Source organism: Botryllus schlosseri, chromosome 7 (genome assembly GCF_051294905.1).
Source record: "Botryllus schlosseri isolate E-star chromosome 7, Bs_hap1, whole genome shotgun sequence".
Classification (NCBI taxonomy): domain Eukaryota; kingdom Metazoa; phylum Chordata; class Ascidiacea; order Stolidobranchia; family Styelidae; genus Botryllus; species Botryllus schlosseri.
The window spans coordinates 1,048,840-1,068,349 of record NC_137242.1 but is presented as its reverse complement, the minus strand read 5'-3'; the positions used below and the strand labels follow the sequence as shown (position 1 = coordinate 1,068,349).

The following is a 19,510-nucleotide window of genomic DNA, read 5'->3' as shown; positions in this document are numbered from 1 at the left end:
AATTGCGTTACAGCGAAAAACATTATTCGATGATCCGTGAAAGAAAACTACCGCGATGGTTACTTCGGTTTTTTTTTTATTATATGAAACCACAAAACATTGCGATACACTGAAAAGGGGAGGATTCGAGACGAAATGTTGAAGTCAATCAGTAAGGCTCTCCCTCTGACCTATATATAAGGGAAAAGGTGCTTCCGTTTCTTCGGAGCAATGTCTTGACTCTGACGGCTATTTTCACATGGTTCCATTGCATCGAACATATTTGATATAATATATTATATATATGTATTTTCGGAACACTAACTTTCGATTAAGACCACTTTTTACAATAATATATATCTGCCAGCTGCAGGACTGGTGGACTTCTGGACTACCCATTATGCTGAGAAGTAGAAACCCTAGGTAATCAAGTGTGACGGCGGGACTTGCCTATCCATTCGTGGGTTAGTTATCAATACTGAAAGGTAAAAGCGTTCGTGATTATTTTCGCGGGCAATGTAAAAAGCTGAACATAAGTCTGTTCTATAGCAGCGTGTAAGTTAACAGGACAAAGATATATTGCTGGACTTTCGATATACACACGCTTGCTTATTCATATCTTTATCGTGTTGAAATGCCGCAAGGTAGCTGTGCTGTGCAATGAAGAGATATATAGAAGGGATCATTCAACCACTCATTCATTTGAATGATCTGCCTTCCCAAATTAGATCAGAAATGAAATAACTGGATTTGAAAAAATTGTTAAATTGAATGAAATTCCGAAATAGAAAGAAACAACAAAAATCAAATCCATTGCATAACAATAAGCATGTAATGCATGAGATGAGGATAGAAGATGTCTGTCTGCGCACCAACCAAGCTTGGATCGTTTTACGCTATACAGTAATTCAGGAAACCAGAAATTTGATTAGAATTGAATTAGAGCATAAAAAAATTTAACAAATTAAATTACTGGCATTTCGCTCCATGATTAGACAATTAGAAATACCTATAGTTTTAAGAGTGTGCCCACATCATATAGTATTGCTGTCTGTGAACTTGATATCTGGTTTTATTTTCGTCAAACTAGTGTCGTCAGACTTAAGTTTACAAATTAGTATCGAATCTTTGCATAACCTTCAGTTGTACATTTGTACTCAGAAACCGGCATTTAAGATGACATCCACCAATGCTAACGAACCTTTCTACGGACTGTCTGATTTCCTGAGTCGCCACACGGCAAAGGACGAAAATTCACTGTCCACCAGCCAGATATTTGTCGCCTACCGTGCGTATATCACACGCAAAAAGCCGAGCATGATAATAAGCATGGACTACGCGCGATTTTGTTGTTACCTCGAAGATCTGGCGCCGCAATTGGGATACCAGAAACTCAAGAAAGCGTCGGCGCAGAATTCCCGATATCGCATCAGATTCAAGAAGCTGAAAAAGGTGACCAGGAGCAAAAAGTCCAAAACCGAAGAATGCGTGAAAGTGAAGCTTCGAGATATCAACGATAATATTTGCTGTAAACTCTGCTGCGGATATTTGATTAATGCCTCGACCATCACTGAATGTTTGCACTCGTTCTGCAGGTTCGTTTTAGCTAATTACTAGGGCAAGTTTTTGTTGCAGTGAAATCCGCGGAAAGTTGCATTTATTTTTCACAAAAGTTGCAGTAAAAAGCTGCATTTAATTTTCACAAAAGTTGCATTTATGGACAAGATCCTTGCAATTATTAGGGTATGAGATGCTCGAATTGTTCCGTAGCCTATCCAAGGCCCTGTAACAAAACTCGATGTTAACGACTTCAACGTAGAATCAATAGCCTGAAAAAATAGACCCAGTGAAAATATAATTTTCGGTGGTCTAGCCTGAATGTATGTCAAATCAGAAAGGACGTCAAATTTAAACGACACTGCCTTAATCAAGCGATCTATTCACATATAGCGCCAAATATTTCCAGTAAAAAGTTAGTCGCATGAAAAATTGAAAAAACTTTCATGAAAAATCGAAAAAGTTGCATGAAAAAAATGGAGAAAAGTTGCACTATAAGATTCCTTAAAACAGCATTCTACATAACTTGTTGGAGTTCGAAAATGCTGAATTTATTTATAAACTGACTTTTCAAATTCTACTGGGCCAAGAACATTTACTTTTGTACTTGGGCCTACATGGAAATGGCTAGGCCTACTTCAGTAGAAATTTCTTCTACTTGTGCTGCAGTACCAACAATGAAAAATCTAACAGTCAGTGTGCAGGCTATAGTCATAGTCAGAGGAGAGTTGGACAACGAGATAATTTCCAGCTTTTCAAAATTAGATTATATCAGAGTTATAGCTACAAAGTTTTTCAAAATTGGATTAGAATTACTGAACTCACAACAAGTTGGAAATTCAATGAAATATCATAGAAAAATACAACGGAAGTCAAGTTCGGTGCAAATCAAATCAGAATGCATCTTCAGGAAGACTAAAATTCGATTAGAAATAAAATTAGAGCATAGAAAAATGTCACAAATTAGAATCAAATTAGATTACTTGCAGCCAGATTGAACTAGTCCAATTAGAAAACTAAAATTATCAGGTACAGTCATGTCAGTACTGAAGATAAATTTTCATGATCTCATTTTAGGAGCTGCATTGTCCGTCATTTCTACACCAACCGCAAATGCCCGGCGTGCGATCGTCTCGTTCACGAATCCTCTCCGTTATCATTCGTGAAACCAGATAACGTGCTGCAGGACATCGTCGACAAGTTACTACCCGGATTACATGACGTGGAAAAATCTGCGGAAGAGAACTTCTACAAATTGCACGGCAACAACCCGCCTCACATACCGCCCAGGCCGGAGTCGTATTATAAACCGATTCAATTTGTCTTGGAGTGGGTCGGACTCAAGAACTGTACCTTGATGGCCGATCAAATCCCTGATAAATTCGTGAGAGTCTCTTCTAGAGCTACAGTAGCGCACGTGTCGCAATTTGTTCTACAAAAACTGCAAAATTTGGACGCAGACGGTGAGCCGATGGTGTTCTGCGATATTAAAAGCGGAGGCGCGACCTTACCACCAATTTTATCCCTCGAGGCTATCGAGAAACACGGACTTGATTTTGACCGAAGAAACGGTTGGTTCGTATTGCAATATGATATCCGCCCGCTGCCAGAATAAATCAGTCTTTCGATAACACCGAGTATATTTAAAATTGGAAAGAGCTTCTTCAAACATAGAATTGGCAATGGCTTGTATATTGTGTGTACTCGTGAATCGAAATAAAGGCAGTACATTTTATGATTTTGAAGAATACAAACGAGCAACATCTCGGGCAAAAAACATTGATCGCGTGGATCAAGGACAAGAAAAATGTATAGTGTAGTAAGTAACAAGAAAAAATATCTGATGCCGTGGTACTCGGTCAGAATAAAAAGGGGAAACTTGCAACAAGGGAACATGTGTAGATGTGGCATAAAGTGGTTAAAAAACAAGCTGGTGATCGACAAATGCTTTGCTTGGAATGACTAGGGCGGTTCTATACCAATACCGAGAAAACCATTACCGAGAATGGACATTACCGAGAACGCTATTACCGAGAATGGACATTACCGAGAATGGACATTACCGAGAATGGTCATTACCGAGAATGGACACCACCGAGAATGGACATTACCGAGAATGGCCAATGTCAAGAATATATCTAACTGGGACTGACGTTGTCGAGAAATTTATACCTGAGCATCGCTACTGAATGTGGCAACGCCGTGATGCACTCACACGACCTGTGCATATGCATAACATGCCTGCATTGCATATATTGCATTCTCGGTAATGTCCATTCTCGGTGGTGTCCATTCTCGGTAATGTCCATTCTCTGTGGTGTCCATTCTCGGTAATGTCCATTCTCGGTGTGTCCATTCTCGGTAATGGCATTCTCGGTAATGGTTTTCTCGGTATTGACCGGACACCGACTAGGGCTGGGCGAAGTCAAATATCTGAGTGATTTGATACTGAATTGAGTATTAGGCTTATATTCGAGTATCACTGGATATGATGTCACGGCTGCATGAATGATATGGAAAAATAAAGTATGTGCCCACCACAAAGAATATAATTCCAGTTGACCCGTTCTACATCAGATTATAGATTATTTGGTATTTTTTGACCATCCTATATCATCGCACTGTGTGCCAATGTTGTGGGTTGATCACTTCACAGATATAGGGGAGAGGAGGCCAAGATGAGACATGCAATTATTTCTTTAAAAAATTTTCTGATGGGCAGATTTCTTCAACTATGTTGTTCCCATAATGTCATTCTATAGTCCTACCATATCAACAAAGCGAACAGATTTGAGGTTGGGCAGAAAAATGCCAAAAAGTACATTTTCATAGTCTGTGTAAGTTACGTGAATTTATGTTTGTAAGGGCATAAAGTTCTACGATAGTATTTCATATTATAAAACAACCTTACTGGAGCTGGTAGAGTGCAATATTAGCACTATTTAGTGTAATCATATTAGTATCAATATCAATACTAGTGTAATCATGCACTTACCTCTGAAAAGTAATAGACGGGAAATTTTTTATTGAAGTTTATACAATAATTCAGGTGTGGGGGTAAGATGAGACAAAGTCATGGGGGTAAGTTGAAACATGGGTATATAAGGGCTTTTCCATTGAACACCTCACAATATTCAAAATTTACTGAGAGAGAGAGAGAGAGATATGATATTCTTTTTCGCCTGCACCATAGAGATGCTTTGACGACGGAGTTGCGATACGGCCCCATGAGGTCATCTAGTCTGCGCCCCCGGTTTTTTTTCTCCTCCATGCTATCCGTGATTGCTGAGCGCCTAGCAGGATAGCTGCGGATACCAATTTTTGAGTCTTTGGTATGACCCGGCCGGGGATCGAACCCACGACCTACCGCTCGAGAAGCCGGACGCATAACCATTACACTATCTCGCTCGGTTCATTACTGTTCATTACAAGACAAAATAATAAGGAAACTATTGTTGCTGTATCCCATGGATAATTGGTTTTCGATTACATTCAAATTTGTATATGATGTAAAAATTCTTTTTAAAAGTGAATTATTTCATGATTATTATATTATATTCATGATGTTGCTAGTTGATTCATCATTTGGGATGAATTGGTGGTGTAATGAGAAAGAATTGCTTGGCGTCTCATGTTGAACACAGTGTGTCTCATCTTACCCTCACCTGGGGGTAAGTTAACACATTTGAGCAAGGATTTTTGAGGGCCAAGAAATACATAAGTATGTTGTTCAATATAACTCAAGACATAGTCATAAATAGTACAGATCACAGACTTTTTTCCATTGATACAAAATTAATCCTCAGAAGGCATTACTCTTCGAGTGGCGTTGAAATATCAGAAAAGTGTCCCATCTTGGCCTCCTCTCCCCTATCATTACCACTAACGTGCTGCTATACGACCAATCGTGGTTTACACAGTGGGTAATAGTATTAATACTATAATTCTCGTTAATAATACAATCTTATTGGCAAGGATCTTATCATTTCGGTACTTGAAAGAGTCATCTCTAACTACCCGACTCAAATCATTACAATTATTACTCGATACAGATTTGGGTACTCAAATCAACCTAGGATTGACCAGCTTGTGTACAAGAAATATCCTGACCGCATTTCCCTGAACTTCAGCCCAGAATACCAGTGAGATGCGGATTGTGAGAGGTCACCTGTAACCCCGGAACAGACTGTTGTTGGGCAGGTCTGGACAGATATCAGTGCAGTATACTCCATCCTCAATTTCCTCCTTTAAACGCTCTTTCATGAAATGTACGATGTCACGATATCGGTCTTCATCCTCGTTGAGAAGCGGGCTGTTGTGGTGGACAAGCTTCAAGCGCGCATTGAAATATCTTGGATCTTCCATGAATCTTTCCGGCTCACCCTTGAAAAATTTCAACGATTAGCATGCGGGCAAGGGTTGTTAGCTAGCAATTCTAAAGGCTGCTCACTACGATTTCAAGTGCAGATGTAAATCGATATCAGTCGCAGGGCTGTTCACCAGGGCTGTGGAGCCGGTAAATTTTACCACCGACTCCGGCTCCGACTCCAAACATTTTCAATACACCGACTCCGACTCCTGGGTCTTTAAACGTTCCGACTCCAGCATTATTACCAGCTTACTTCGAAAATTATATGCCACATTGTCGGTTGAATGACTATCATACTACCATTAAACATATTTGAAGAGCTTCTTGGAGGTACAGAACTTCAATATACAATTAAATAGTATATTCATATTGAAATGAACCCGAATATTTTCGGCTGACACTCGTCAGGGGTAATCGTCAGCAACTAGTAGAGAATTGGAAAGAACATTGTATATCAACAATCGTATCACAAAATATGACGTCACCAGCATGAAATTTCGAATGAGAGAACGTTCAATGTACTATTTTTAGGTGATACACGAACTCCTTTTGTTGACAGAGTTTTGGTTGGTGTATTTTGATAAAAGTTGATTCCAAGGCACACAAATGGAATTGTGAACGACCTCGACCTACGATTCGAAATCGGTCGTCTCGATAATTATTCGCACAAATCGGATTATCCAACAGATGTTTGCCGATGGCAGAATTAATGGCCTTTGATCGATCAGCATCAATCTTAAGTGGATGAGTCAAGGGTGAGCTTTTCACATCGCGTGACGCACGTGTTCTGATAAATCTGGGGACATGTTGGTTTATGCGGTCCTGCAGACGTCTTGACGTTCTTCCCACGTAGCCACAATCACAGTGGCACCTATATTCGTACACTACATTACTTTGTTGAAGTGCAGGAAGCACGTCTTTGCGTGTTGAAGGGAGCAGTTGTGTTGTTGTAAAAATCACATTGGTTTTGACTGTATCGTAACATTTACCGACAGCAGAAATCAATTGTTTTTTAAAGCAGGTGGAAATGGGGCCAATCCAAGGTAGATGGATATAAACATCTTTCATTGTTCGTGCGGTGGGCTCTGCTCGTTTTTCTGCGTTGAATTGCGTTAATTTCCTCTCCATGCCGCGGCTGATGACGTGTTCAGGGTAACCGTTATCAAGTAAGATTTTTCGGATGTAGTCAAGTTCTAAACTCAGTTTGTTACCCGAACATATCATCAACGCTCTATGCACGAGTGTGCCTATGAGGTTAATTTTTCTGCGCCGAGGACTAAATGAATTCCAGCGGAGGTATTGGCCTGTGAATGTCGGTTTCCTGAAAACAGACGTTTCAAATTTGTTGGTATTGCGCTTTTCAACTAATACGTCCAGAAATGATAACGAGTTATTGCGTTCTTTTTCTATTGTGAATTGCAAGGCCGGGTGAAGCGAGTTTAAGCGAATGAGAAATTGGTCACACTCCGATTCATTCCTGAAAATGACAAATGTATCATCTACGTATCGGCCGGCGGTACAATAGTGGTTTGGCGGACTCACGCTGGGACAGAAGCTCGCCCTCGTAATACCCTACGAAAATGTTGGCCAAAATAGGTCCCAGGGGACTACCCATGGCTAAGCCGTCTATTTGGCGAAACATGACCTCGTTAAAGCTAAATTCCACGCAGCAAGTTGCCGCTTGTAAAAGTTCAACAAAGACGTTACGCGGGATTGATGGTGGCGGTAACTTACCACCGTACAGCGCGTTGCCACAAATATCAATAGTCTCATGCAGCGGAACGTTCGTAAAAAGACTAGAGATATCAAATGAGCTCAGAAACACGTCTGGATTCGGCAAATCCAGGTTTCGTATTTCACCAGCGAACGTGAACGAATCGCGAACACATTCCGTGCCGTACAATTCCCGAACCGGTTCCAAAATGTCAATAAGCCATTTTGCCAGCTGATGGTGAGCAGACCCGATCATGGAAAGTATAGGTCTCACTGGGACATTGTCTTTGTGATCAGACGAGGGTATACCTGCTCTCAAAGCTCGGTTATCAGATTTGGCGCATTCGTATTGTGGATGCCCGGTCGACAAGGTGGACTTCCTGATGAACAAAGAGTGTTTCCTAGCCATCAAAGCATTGCGATCCAACCCTGAAATTCACATCACCAAACCAGACAAAGGATCCGGTGTTGTCATTCTGAACAAAGCTGACTACATTTCGAAAATGGAATCAATATTGCATGACAAAACCAAATTTATCTCGCTTGGTTCGGTTTCGGAATTTGATAATACACCTAAAATTGAAAGACTACGTGGGAAGAACGTCAAGACGTCTGCAGGACCGCATAAACCAACATGTCCCCAGATTTATCAGAACACGTGCGTCACGCGATGTGAAAAGCTCACCCTTGACTCATCCACTTAAGATTGATGCTGATCGATCAAAGGCCATTAATTCTGCCATCGGCAAACATCTGTTGGATAATCCGATTTGTGCGAATAATTATCGAGACGACCGATTTCGAATCGTAGGTCGAGGTCGTTCACAATTCCATTTGTGTGCCTTGGAATCAACTTTTATCAAAATACACCAACCAAAACTCTGTCAACAAAAGGAGTTCGTGTATCACCTAAAAATAGTACATTGAACGTTCTCTCATTCGAAATTTCATGCTGGTGACGTAATATTTTGTGATACGATTGTTGATATACAATGTTCTTTCCAATTCTCTACTAGTTGCTGACGATTACCCCTGACGAGTGTCAGCCGAAAATATTCGGGTTCATTTCAATATGAATATACTATTTAATCATTAAACATATGCAAACATATTATTAACGGTGGCATGCTAAATTGTTTCATTGTGGCACAGCTCGAATTGTCCACTATGCAATTAACATGAAAGAAAGATTTGTTACATATCCTTCCTTTTTCAAGTTTTTATAACATGGACTATCTAATATCCTGGAACGTATGAATCATTCAAATATGGCAGATATCCAATCCTGTATAATAAAAATGTAGATAAAAAATCCAAGTGTAGGTCTTGTGTATGAGTCAGCAACTAATAAAGAGATTGAACCAACTAATTTTGTCATTGCACACTATACTGATTACAAGCACACACACTATTACTACTAATGGACATTGGTCATAAATAGAATTTAGTTGAGTAGTCAAATACCATAGCCTATGTCTAGTCTACATGTACTTAATCAAGTATTCAAGGATTGTGACTTGCAGTCTTTCTCAATCATTTGTTCGACCCAAACAGCTAAGCTACACTACAAATATTTTTAATTTTGTCAAGTGGGAAGCATCGTTTGGTCAAATTTACATCAGTTTTACAATTTTACAAAACCAGCCGATGCATTTCCTCTGTCACAGTATCATGGTTTAATTCCAAAAATTGCATCAATTTTGACTGCATCGCGAAAACGCATATTGCGATTTTCTTCCCCTGTGCAACTGAGTTGTAATTTGCAAGTAATGTCTAATTTTATCTATATCAGGAGTGGGCAACTTTTACGGCCAAAGGGACACAAGAGATTTACGAACCATTGCGCGGGCAACTGGAATGTTGATAACCTTTTTTTAGTCGTCCGATAGGAGCGAACCGAAATTGGTGACATTGCAAACAAGACTTATATTAATACGCTCCAAAATTGATAACAATATGTCATGCAACTGTGCAGTGCGCAATCAGGCCCTGGTCGCGCCAAGCGCGAAATTTTTTTGCAAGATAATGACTGAATTATATCAATAAATATGTTGCTAACATATATTGGGGGTCGCATCTGTATACCACTGGGCTCATTTGGCAAGGACAGGATTATTCGACGTTTAGACATAGCAAAATCGACGGTATCAGTGAACATGCCTCTATCATTTTGTGCAAATGTTTTGTCGACGATCTCGCTGCGAGCGCACAAGCGAAGCCGCATGCTGGACGACACGTTATCTCCTAATTGCGAATATAGTTAGACTCAATTCTGTGAATAATATGTATTTATATTTTTCAGAAGGGGGCTCAAATACTGAATGCAAGAAATCTAGTGACAATGAATTATGCGAAGCACCGCGAAAAATTTAAAGTCAAATAATCTGCCATGAAATATTCTACTTTATGGTCATATACGAAGTTCTGGGATAAATGTGGCTGGCCCCCTGTTACGCCAATGCGTCAGAACTGTTGTTTTAGTCATCATCAAATTTCGCAGTCATGCTATTAAGATTTTGGTTGACGTTGCAATTGTACCTGTCACAAATAATTTCGAGAATTACCTCACAGGCCACACCTAACCTTCTCGTGTGCCAAATTTGGCCTGCGTGCCACGGACTGGCCGCACCTGATCTGTATGGTTATTAATAACAGTGATTGGTGGTACATAAAAATTCTATTGAAAATTATTTAAAAGCAAATGTTTTCATGATAGAGAAGTTGGAGTCGGAGTCGAAGTCAGGGTCATTCTCACAAACTCCGACTCCGACTCCAGTCAGTATTTTTCCCACAACTCCGACTCCAGCTATCATAGTTTTCACGACTCCGACTCCATCAAGCGAAAATTACCCAGACTCCGACTCCACCGACTCCGACTCCACAGCCCTGCTGTTCACAAAGATGTTTTAAAATTTTACTGGCTAGTTGTTGAATTGCAAGGTCGAACAAAGGCTGGTGATGAGATGATAAAGTTAATGATACTCACAACTATGTTGTAGTGATGGACGTCCATCGCATTAGCTTTGACGGCAAGAGAGAATCCACCTGATACGGAAAACAACATAGTTATGAGTGATGTTCCCGTCCATCCAGTAGCATAATTGAACACAATTCATATCAGGCATCGTAAAGTATATGGCAGGGGTGGGCATACTGCGGCTCTTTATTGATTGCACTGCACATGCATTTCGCCATTTTGCTAGAGGTTAAACATGATCATAAATTGATGCATTCTATCACGTATTAACAGCATGCGTTAAAACTAAAAAAAGTCAGAGTCCACGACCACTTTTCCAGATTAGGACACGCCATGGACTGCTAAGATTACGATATGATAAGTAAATGCTAGATTGTGAAACATCAGTTTCTGACGTTATGATGAGCCATAATATTATATACTGGGATGAAATATTTGATATGGCGAAGGGCGACAATGCGGTGTGAACGGAACCACGCCAACCCGCTACCTAAATTATATTCACCGATACTATCGTGAAATCATACCGGTTACTCCGTACCCACTGCGGGTGAAGCACGACGAAATTTCTGGGCTTTACTCAAATTTTATGAAAATTAAATGTTGATGCTTAGTGATAACAGCCCCGAAATTCCTCAGGCTATCTTCCCGATTGGAGGATTAAACTACTTCTACTTGACAAACTGAAAATAGCGAAAAGTAAGTGAGTAGATCACAATATATTAAGAATTAGAAGTAGCCAAAATCAGATCTACTAGAGTAAGTACCAGAAGTAGAGGAAAACTACTTGAGTACTTCGAAAAAGTAGAAGTACTTCGTTACTGACCACCTCTGTCATCAATCAATGATAAATCATTGTGTTCAACAATGAACTTGACAATTAATTACAGTAGCGCAGGTCACAATCGTTTCCGGGCTATCAATAGTGAATCACCTCTTCCATTTGTATCGTAAAGGCTAACGATATCTGCAGGATTTTTCAAGAAAATGTCGTTGAGCGATAATTGCAAGAAAAGAAAGTATGTAGGCCTACAGGAAAATAAAACTTTCAAAACAGAAAGAGCGGGAGTTTGAATTAAGTGATAATGGAGGTAAGCCAGTGTGCTTTATCTGTCAATATTCGCTCCATAATTACAAAGCTAGTAACTTGAAACGTCATTGCGAAACCAAACATCAACACCTTGCCATGAGTTACCCAACAAAGACTGATTTACGAAGTAACTAGATTTTAAGAAATCTTCCTTAAATGCTTATCTGCAGTTGAAGGGACTGGTCTGCATTGCTGTGAGGTCGTATCGGCCTGATTTCAAACACCTTGCAGCCCAGGTGGAGACGCATCGCATAGCCGAAATTTCATTGTGATGGCCGTTTTAAAACTTGGATTTTCGACATGCGGCAAGCGCACGAAGCAGGTCCGCCCAACCCTGGTATATAGCATTTTTAATATTCTTGAAAGGAATTATTATTATCCGAGAACCTCTAATCTAGTGATTCTCAACCAGGGGTCCGCGAAGCATTTTCGTTAAAACACACACACCAAAAGCCTTCGTCGGAAGCGTTACGCGTTGATATTACATTCGCCGTCAATATATCTATGTGGAAATAGATTTTCGGCACTCGTTCATATCCAATCGAAGACGAGGATTTTCAAGACAATAAATAATGCTGCAAAATTTGTTTCTAAATAATAAAAGTCTACCCAATTTCTACATATAGTGTGATGTTATTTTCAAGAAAAGTCATTTTGTGGCTGTTTAACACTAGCCTACAGTCAATATTTGCACGAGACAGATGACGGTTGCACGATAATTGAGCTAATTTTGCACGAAAACTGGAGGGGTCGTGGCGCTACAAAAGGGGCCCGCAAAAAAAAAGATTGAGAACCACTGATCTAATGCAACGCATATAACAAGTGTGTGAAAAACACCTTATCCAATTCATTTTATTTAACGGGTTTAAAGAGTTTGGGAGAGAAAATGGTTGTTGGTTTATGCAGTGAAACATCGACGCACCACTATTCTACGACTAAACGTTTTTCTGAAGCAAGTAATTCTGCTTAACGATTTCTATACTTGATCTGATCATTCACAGACACAAAAAGTGAAGTAGGTCACCTTTATCAGCAAGACTTTCGCTAAATCTGACGAGATACGACTCCGTTTCAACAGTGTCTTTTTTCAGTCTCTCCTCTGCTTCTTCCATCGTCATTATTCCCGCAAAAGGACTAAATCAATCAAAATATCAATACTAGTACATGATGAAAATCGCAGGTATGCATAACACTGGTCAATATATATTTTAGGCAGACCACTGATTTCGAATATGATTTGGGTTTTTCAAATTAACTTTGGATTTGGAGATAACCTATGGGGGTATTTAGACTAAAATCTCATATTCTGGCTGTATGGGCTGGATAAAAAAACGGCTCAGAAATTACATGAACTTCAGAAATTCAATTGACCTGTTATTTTACACACTGAAGACTGTTTCAAATCAAAATACAGCTACATTATTATATTTAGGGGTATTACATTTACCATAATTGGGGACTTTCACAGATATCATGTACATAAATAAACTCACATCACATGTTTGAGTTTCTACCTAAGTACTCAAATAACATTGTATGAATACAATAAGTTTTATGTCAACTACCTATTGTAAATTCAAAATAAACAGTTGGAATATAATATTAATAATTTATCTTGAAACAGAAAAGTTTCTTGTGCGGTTTTTGTTTGTAAGCAATCAAGTGCAGTGTCTCCAAAGGTTTCAGCAATAGTCTGCCATAATATGTTCAATTGTTCATCTCATCTACCCTGATATCTTTCTTTTGTTGTTTCGGCATCTTGGTGGAACCATTTCCCATGCATTTCACTCTAATCACCAAGATGATCAGGAAATATATCAAGATGACTGAACAGAGTTCATGTTTGCTGCAACTTTTCCATATGGAGATACCAATTTTCAGACACACTGTCAGTAGTTGGGTGCCTTGTGATCTTCCGAAAAGTATTTTTACTACATCCCTAGAAAGAATTCCATACTGTGAGCTCCTTTCTTAATAAGAAATCAGAGTTGGCCCGCGACCCGTTTTGAGTTGGCGACCTCTGGTGTAATGCATATAGAATGATTAGAGAACTAAATGACATTTGTTGGGATGTTGAGAATCCCCAGCATTTGGAAACACTTGTTAACTTCTTTACAACAATTATGATTATTATAAACTTAAGAATGTGGATAAGATATAAACTCTTTTAGAGCAAGGTTCTCACCTGATAAGAGTTGTGTGCGCTTTCAGTGTGTAGGATGTGAGTTTGTCAACCTGCAACGACAATATTTAAAATTCACAGTTACTGAAAAACTTCACAATGCGGCGCGAACCCCATTTCGAATGCATTCTCCTTATTGCTACGGCTAGAATGTGACAGTGATTGAAATCCAAATCGAGCAGAAATTGAGATGATTTTTTTAAATACCCAAATCATACATCCTTCCCACTACTTGAGTCATGAAAGATATGCAGAGCTTAGAAATTGCCAAGTTTATGTATCAGTTCCACTGATGTCATCGCCCCTAATATTTCAATGACTTCTTTGCCTACGAATCAACAGGGCATAGGAAAAGGAAAGGACATTGTTTATTTTTGTCCTTGATGTTTTTGCGGCATATACACCGACTCATGATACACACACACACGATCAGTGCATATGCATACCATGAGTGCATGATGTGCATATGCCGCTGGACAAGCAAGGTACAGATATAGCTTTTTACGGCTTTCTAAGTCTTGCACCACCCCTCCATGCCATCCCAGTAATGCATGAGCGCCAAGCAGGGAAGTCATGGATGCCAGTGTTACTAATCAGGTCTTTGGTCTGACCCGGCCGGGGATCGAACCCACAACCTACCGATCAAGAAGCCGGACGCTTCACCATTACGCTATCTTGTCGGCATAGGTACAACAAACGTACGCATCCTCGTTGTCGAACTATATTATGGTCAACCTAAATGATCATTGCTCCATCTGTAGTGTGGAACAATATCTCTCTGTCTATCTGACAGTCGACGAGCATGTCAACATTCAAATCGAAATGCAATCAGGCTCGATTGAAAAAATACTATACTAGCCAGATCTTGTGATTACTGGACCACGATCTGATGTATCGATCTCGCCACCTCGTTTTGTCGTTTTGCCTTTCTATGTTATCTTCTAGATCTAGTGCTTTTCATTCATTGTGCATGGCTCCTCATTACTTCGCCTAGCCCAAGGTGGGTGTCTGATTTAAAGACTACACCAAGTCGTTTCACCACCTTCCTATCTTTTCATTGTATCGCAACCTTGTGACATATTGATTGGATAAGAATTAAAGATCGAAAATTGAACATGAAACCTAGATGGGTCGGGCCCCAAATTCAAAAATATGTAGCTTATTGCAGCACAGGGCTGCACAGCGTGTATGTTCGTGGAAATGAGATTTCCGATAAGCATTGATCCAAGCATAGAAACACCAAATTGTTCTGTGTGTAACTGACATTCTTTTCTTTTTGGTTCTAATAAAGGTGCTTCGGAAACTTCGGAAGTCCTTCATACTGGTTTGAGGTCGTGAGGAGTGGAACACGATTTTACTCAGCCCTACTTCTAGCATGGTAATCTACAAAGACTTGAAATCAGACACTAATCAGTTGGCTCCAATATTTAAAAAAAAATTGTATTGGAATTATTCATGATAATGAGATTCGATTTTTCACTCTCCATAAATACCGTACCACATTGCCATTCCATCAGGAGTCAATAGCTCTTGCCATAGAATAACTGTTAAATCGTATTACAATGCATATGCATCCAACGGAATGAATCTCTGTTGTTGTAACCTGTTGAGGAATCATAGTCTTGTGTTATCCATATTCCATAGTAGTTTTACATAAATTATTACGAAGAAATAAAAAATCAAATGCTACTGTCAACCCCATAAAATTGCTGAGTTGTCTACAAAATCGACGGAAAACAAAATCGACACAATTCCAACTCGTAAAAGCGAAGTTTTCTGAGCTTTTCCTTCATAATTCTGGGATCACCCGCCGTCCAGGCTATTTTTGCAAATCCAAAATTTTCAACTGTAATAACTTTGCTTCTATCAGTTGGAAGTGCGCAAAAAATTTTTTCAAGTTTTTTACATTAACTTCAAAAGTTTCGAACTCTTGTGCGTTCACATCTACTAGTTGTGGTCGAGACAATTTTGGTGTGAACTATGAAGCGTTTTTTTAGGCAACCTAACAAACCGTAACCTGACAAAATAGTTATTTTTGAACAATCCTAACGCACAGATATGTGCATGAGAACAGCATGTGCCAGTAACACATTCCTCATAACTTTTATTCATTTAATCACGATGTGATGTCATTATAAAATCACAGGAAGTGGAAGCGGATTGATGATGGCTATCCACAAAAATACCGCCTATTTAGCAAAAAAAAACTCTTTCACATCACATTATAAGTGGGATTCATACATAGAGTCGTCCTCACCTGCTTGAGAAAGAAACAGGAATTCCCTTCTGGAGTTCTAGAAAATGGACCAAAGCATCTTGTCAACCAGACAAATTTCTGCACGCTGACTTCTTCAGCTTCTGAAATACAATTTAGAACTTTTGCATCGCTACGTGTGTACACTGTACAAGTGTACATATGTGCTATCAAGTGGGGTTGTATAAATTTCTCGCAATATTAAAATCGCTGGGCCTACTATGACTATGACATTTCAAATTTGCAAATATGACTTTTGTGAAACTGAATTGCAATTATGAATCCGCTTGGATGTTACTATACAATTAGGGGTTTGAAAATCTTGCTCACGACTCACGCCAATGTAAATTTGCCCTGCCTCACACTCTTGCGATTTGAAAAGTGCAACTCCAACTAGTAAGTTATCAAAAATGTCCCACTGAGGCCGCCGAGCCCTGGGTATTACTTCAGATATCTCAGAACAATCATGATGTTGGTGGAGAAAGGTACTGGAAGGTTAATAAATATGACATAGATGTGTAGGGCAAAGAAGTTGTACCGCACACTTGTCTATTGGCCAAAGTTCGGATAATAATCAAATTAGGCCCTAATCATTGACAGCACTGTCAAGACAATAAAGGAGGTCAAAATAGTCAGCATTTCTACTCTAGTAGACTACAAGTAATACCGTAAGTTTCGTTTCAATTAAACATAGAAATACCAATTTCAAATGTGTTGAAAGTGAGAAGTCTGAAAATTATCCAAATAAGTATTGTCAAAAAGTAGAGGGGGCTAGTTTTTTAAATTGAAGTGACCAACACAAAATAACTAGCCTATTTACCGTGTATTTCTATATAAGTACTTTGTATTTCAAGATATTAGTTGCCTAGTACTGGCACACATTTGTTGACACAACAAATAGGCCTACTGTTATGAAGACTCACCGTATTCAGAGCGACCAACCAGACACCTTTTTATAAATTTGAGGTTTTTTAGCAATCTCTCTGCACCAGCGAATTGCTGTTTGATCCAATTTTCCAAATTGATGTACGGCTTCTGGTCCTAATAAATTGTGAAAAAAAATTGATTGAGAATATAATTGTCGAATTGAAGTTGGTGGAAATAATACGAAGTGAAACATATTTCAGCTAAACTGTTGCTTACCTGATCGGTGGGATCATCTAAAGATTCTGGCGCAATTTTTATCCAAGCATTCTTATCATCTGGATGGTTGAAGATCATGATATCTGTGAATTGATGCTACACCCGTAAATGATGGTATCAGGGATTAGCTTACGATAAAAGCACAGGATATTTAGAAACTATAATATCTGGTCGCCAAAATTATGACAAGCAATTTGCGTATGTTACATGCAAATTAAACGGGTAAGAAAATATCTCTGGGTGCAAAATTAATGTAATGAGTTCAAGAAGATTTCAAATACATGAGGATGGCAGAGCAGGTGAGAGGGTGATCAAAACTCATTCGTCACTGTTAAAAGTAACACGTCAAATTACACATGGTGGGTGGCCTATTTTCTGACTGACCACAGTGGTCCATACTGCATTGATGTAATATATCTATAAAATGAAGACAAAATATTCACTGTCAGTTTGTTAGGAACATGCAGACCTTGACCTTGGTACAGCAACCAGACTTGTTCAATCAACTTGATTTTCAAAATGCACAACCAAAACTAGTCACTTTTCAAAACGCAGAACTAGAACTAACGACCTTTAAAAATACACAACTAACTAATAACTGGTAAAACGAATTAATGAATTGCAAAAACATTTGAGATAGAATCGTAATTTCAAAAGGACGGGCTTTCATGTTTGAAATGGGTGGGATTTCGACCCAAAAACCCAGAGCACTGGAATCGCAATTCATGTGCGATGATAACACGTGTCTTCAAGTTGTTTTACAACTGAATTATTTTCAAAATACGTCACTGCAACTATAGAACTAATCACTTTCCAAAATCCGCAATTAGAACTAGAACTATTCAAAGAAACAGTAGTCAACTAACTGCATTGGTAGTTTGTACAGGTCTGAGAGTCACAGCTACTAGACTATATACAGTAGCCAAAGCAACACATTAAATTCGAGATCTTTGCTTCCATCATCATTCTGTAAATTAGACTATTAGGAGGTACCAAAACGCTTGATATATCTCACTTCCAGGAATGGTGTCAGATTCTGGTTGGCTTGGAACCTTTTCAAGAGGCATTTTCCTCGATGAAACGATATATCAGCAATGTCTATAATATCAATTTTCTCCAGAACTGCAAAGGCAAACAAAACATTCATTAACTAGCCTAACATAGTACAAAATTATTGCAAAAACTGTATCGATAATCGTTCCTTGCCAATTTCGGCAGATGGATAACAGTATAATATTCTTTGTATACATCAATAGTTCATTCATTATCAAATAGGAATCACAATATTTTTTAAAATGATCATAGCAGCAGCCAGCAGCGCTGAATAAATAGTTTGAAGGAGATGGTCTATTAATGATTTACATAAATAAATAAGACATCAAACAATTGATATCGGGCACTAAAGGCCGAGGTGGATGGCAGATTAAGAGACCATTACTGGTCGCTTAGGCATCCTCTATCTCTTCATTACATCCTCCTATCTGTCTGTGCATTGTGTCTTATCCTGCTGTACATTGTGTATGCTGTCCGATGAAAATATATATAATCTGACGTCTGACGATTATTAAGTTACGATTAACCAATAAGACGGACGCTAAGTGCAAAATAGGATACTCATATGAGTTAAGAGAGAATAATGGTCATAGTCATTATTCATATTGACATACTATCCAAATACATATGTCCCCCTAAAGTTGCCTTTGCTGCTAAACCGCTAGGCACTCCGCCTAACAGGCGATGCTATCTCTAGTTGGCTTTATGAAAACACTTAGCATCAACTCCGTGCGATTGCAATGGTATTTACCGGTATAATATACAACCTTCGGCTGCAAAAGGTTGGTATTATTGAACACGATAATACAGTCTGGGAATGAGCCGAGGTGTTGGTGGAAAAGAGGAACTACTCGAGTTAGGGGCGTGTCTCCTGATGTGCTGCACACCCTCTTTATGCATCGTCTCGCCTGCAGCAGTTATAACCTTCAAGCTGCGATTGGTAATTTCCTAGAGAAATGGTGACAATGCTTCTTTTTGCAATTTTACAGGTTCACTTTGACAGACGACCACCAGTCCTCACTCACAAGCATTGTTTGCACTGCACCGCCGGCACCACCTGGGGAATTCCCGGCAATCGTTTCCAGATTAAGTTGAGTTAAATTGGGTTCATTTGACGAGCTTGTACTGCTTGTTGGAGATATTGAACTTCAATGTAGAATTGAATAATATATTGAAATTAATCCGAATATTTT

At 39.1% G+C, this 19,510-nt stretch overlaps 2 protein-coding genes across 2 annotated transcripts; one reads left to right on the top strand and one right to left on the bottom strand.

The window, feature by feature from the left end:
* The first annotated feature begins 951 nt into the window (after positions 1-951).
* LOC145443083 (polycomb group RING finger protein 6-like) lies at positions 952-3,167 on the top strand. The gene is made up of 2 exons (XM_080321078.1): positions 952-1,574; positions 2,614-3,167. The coding sequence occupies exons 1-2, from the start codon at positions 967-969 to the stop codon at positions 3,149-3,151; spliced, it is 1,146 nt and encodes a 381-aa protein (XP_080177204.1). The 5' UTR covers positions 952-966; the 3' UTR covers positions 3,152-3,167.
* LOC145443096 (uncharacterized) lies at positions 3,159-19,332 on the bottom strand. Its single transcript, XM_080321100.1, has 9 exons — positions 18,280-19,332; positions 17,265-17,347; positions 17,045-17,162; positions 16,125-16,225; positions 13,871-13,920; positions 12,710-12,819; positions 10,605-10,663; positions 3,936-5,919; positions 3,159-3,488 (listed from the first exon to the last, which is right to left on the bottom strand). Exons 1-8 carry the CDS (start codon positions 18,329-18,331, stop codon positions 5,701-5,703), a joined length of 792 nt encoding a protein of 263 aa, XP_080177226.1. The 5' UTR covers positions 18,332-19,332; the 3' UTR covers positions 3,159-3,488; positions 3,936-5,700.
* Positions 19,333-19,510: the final 178 nt, after the last annotated feature.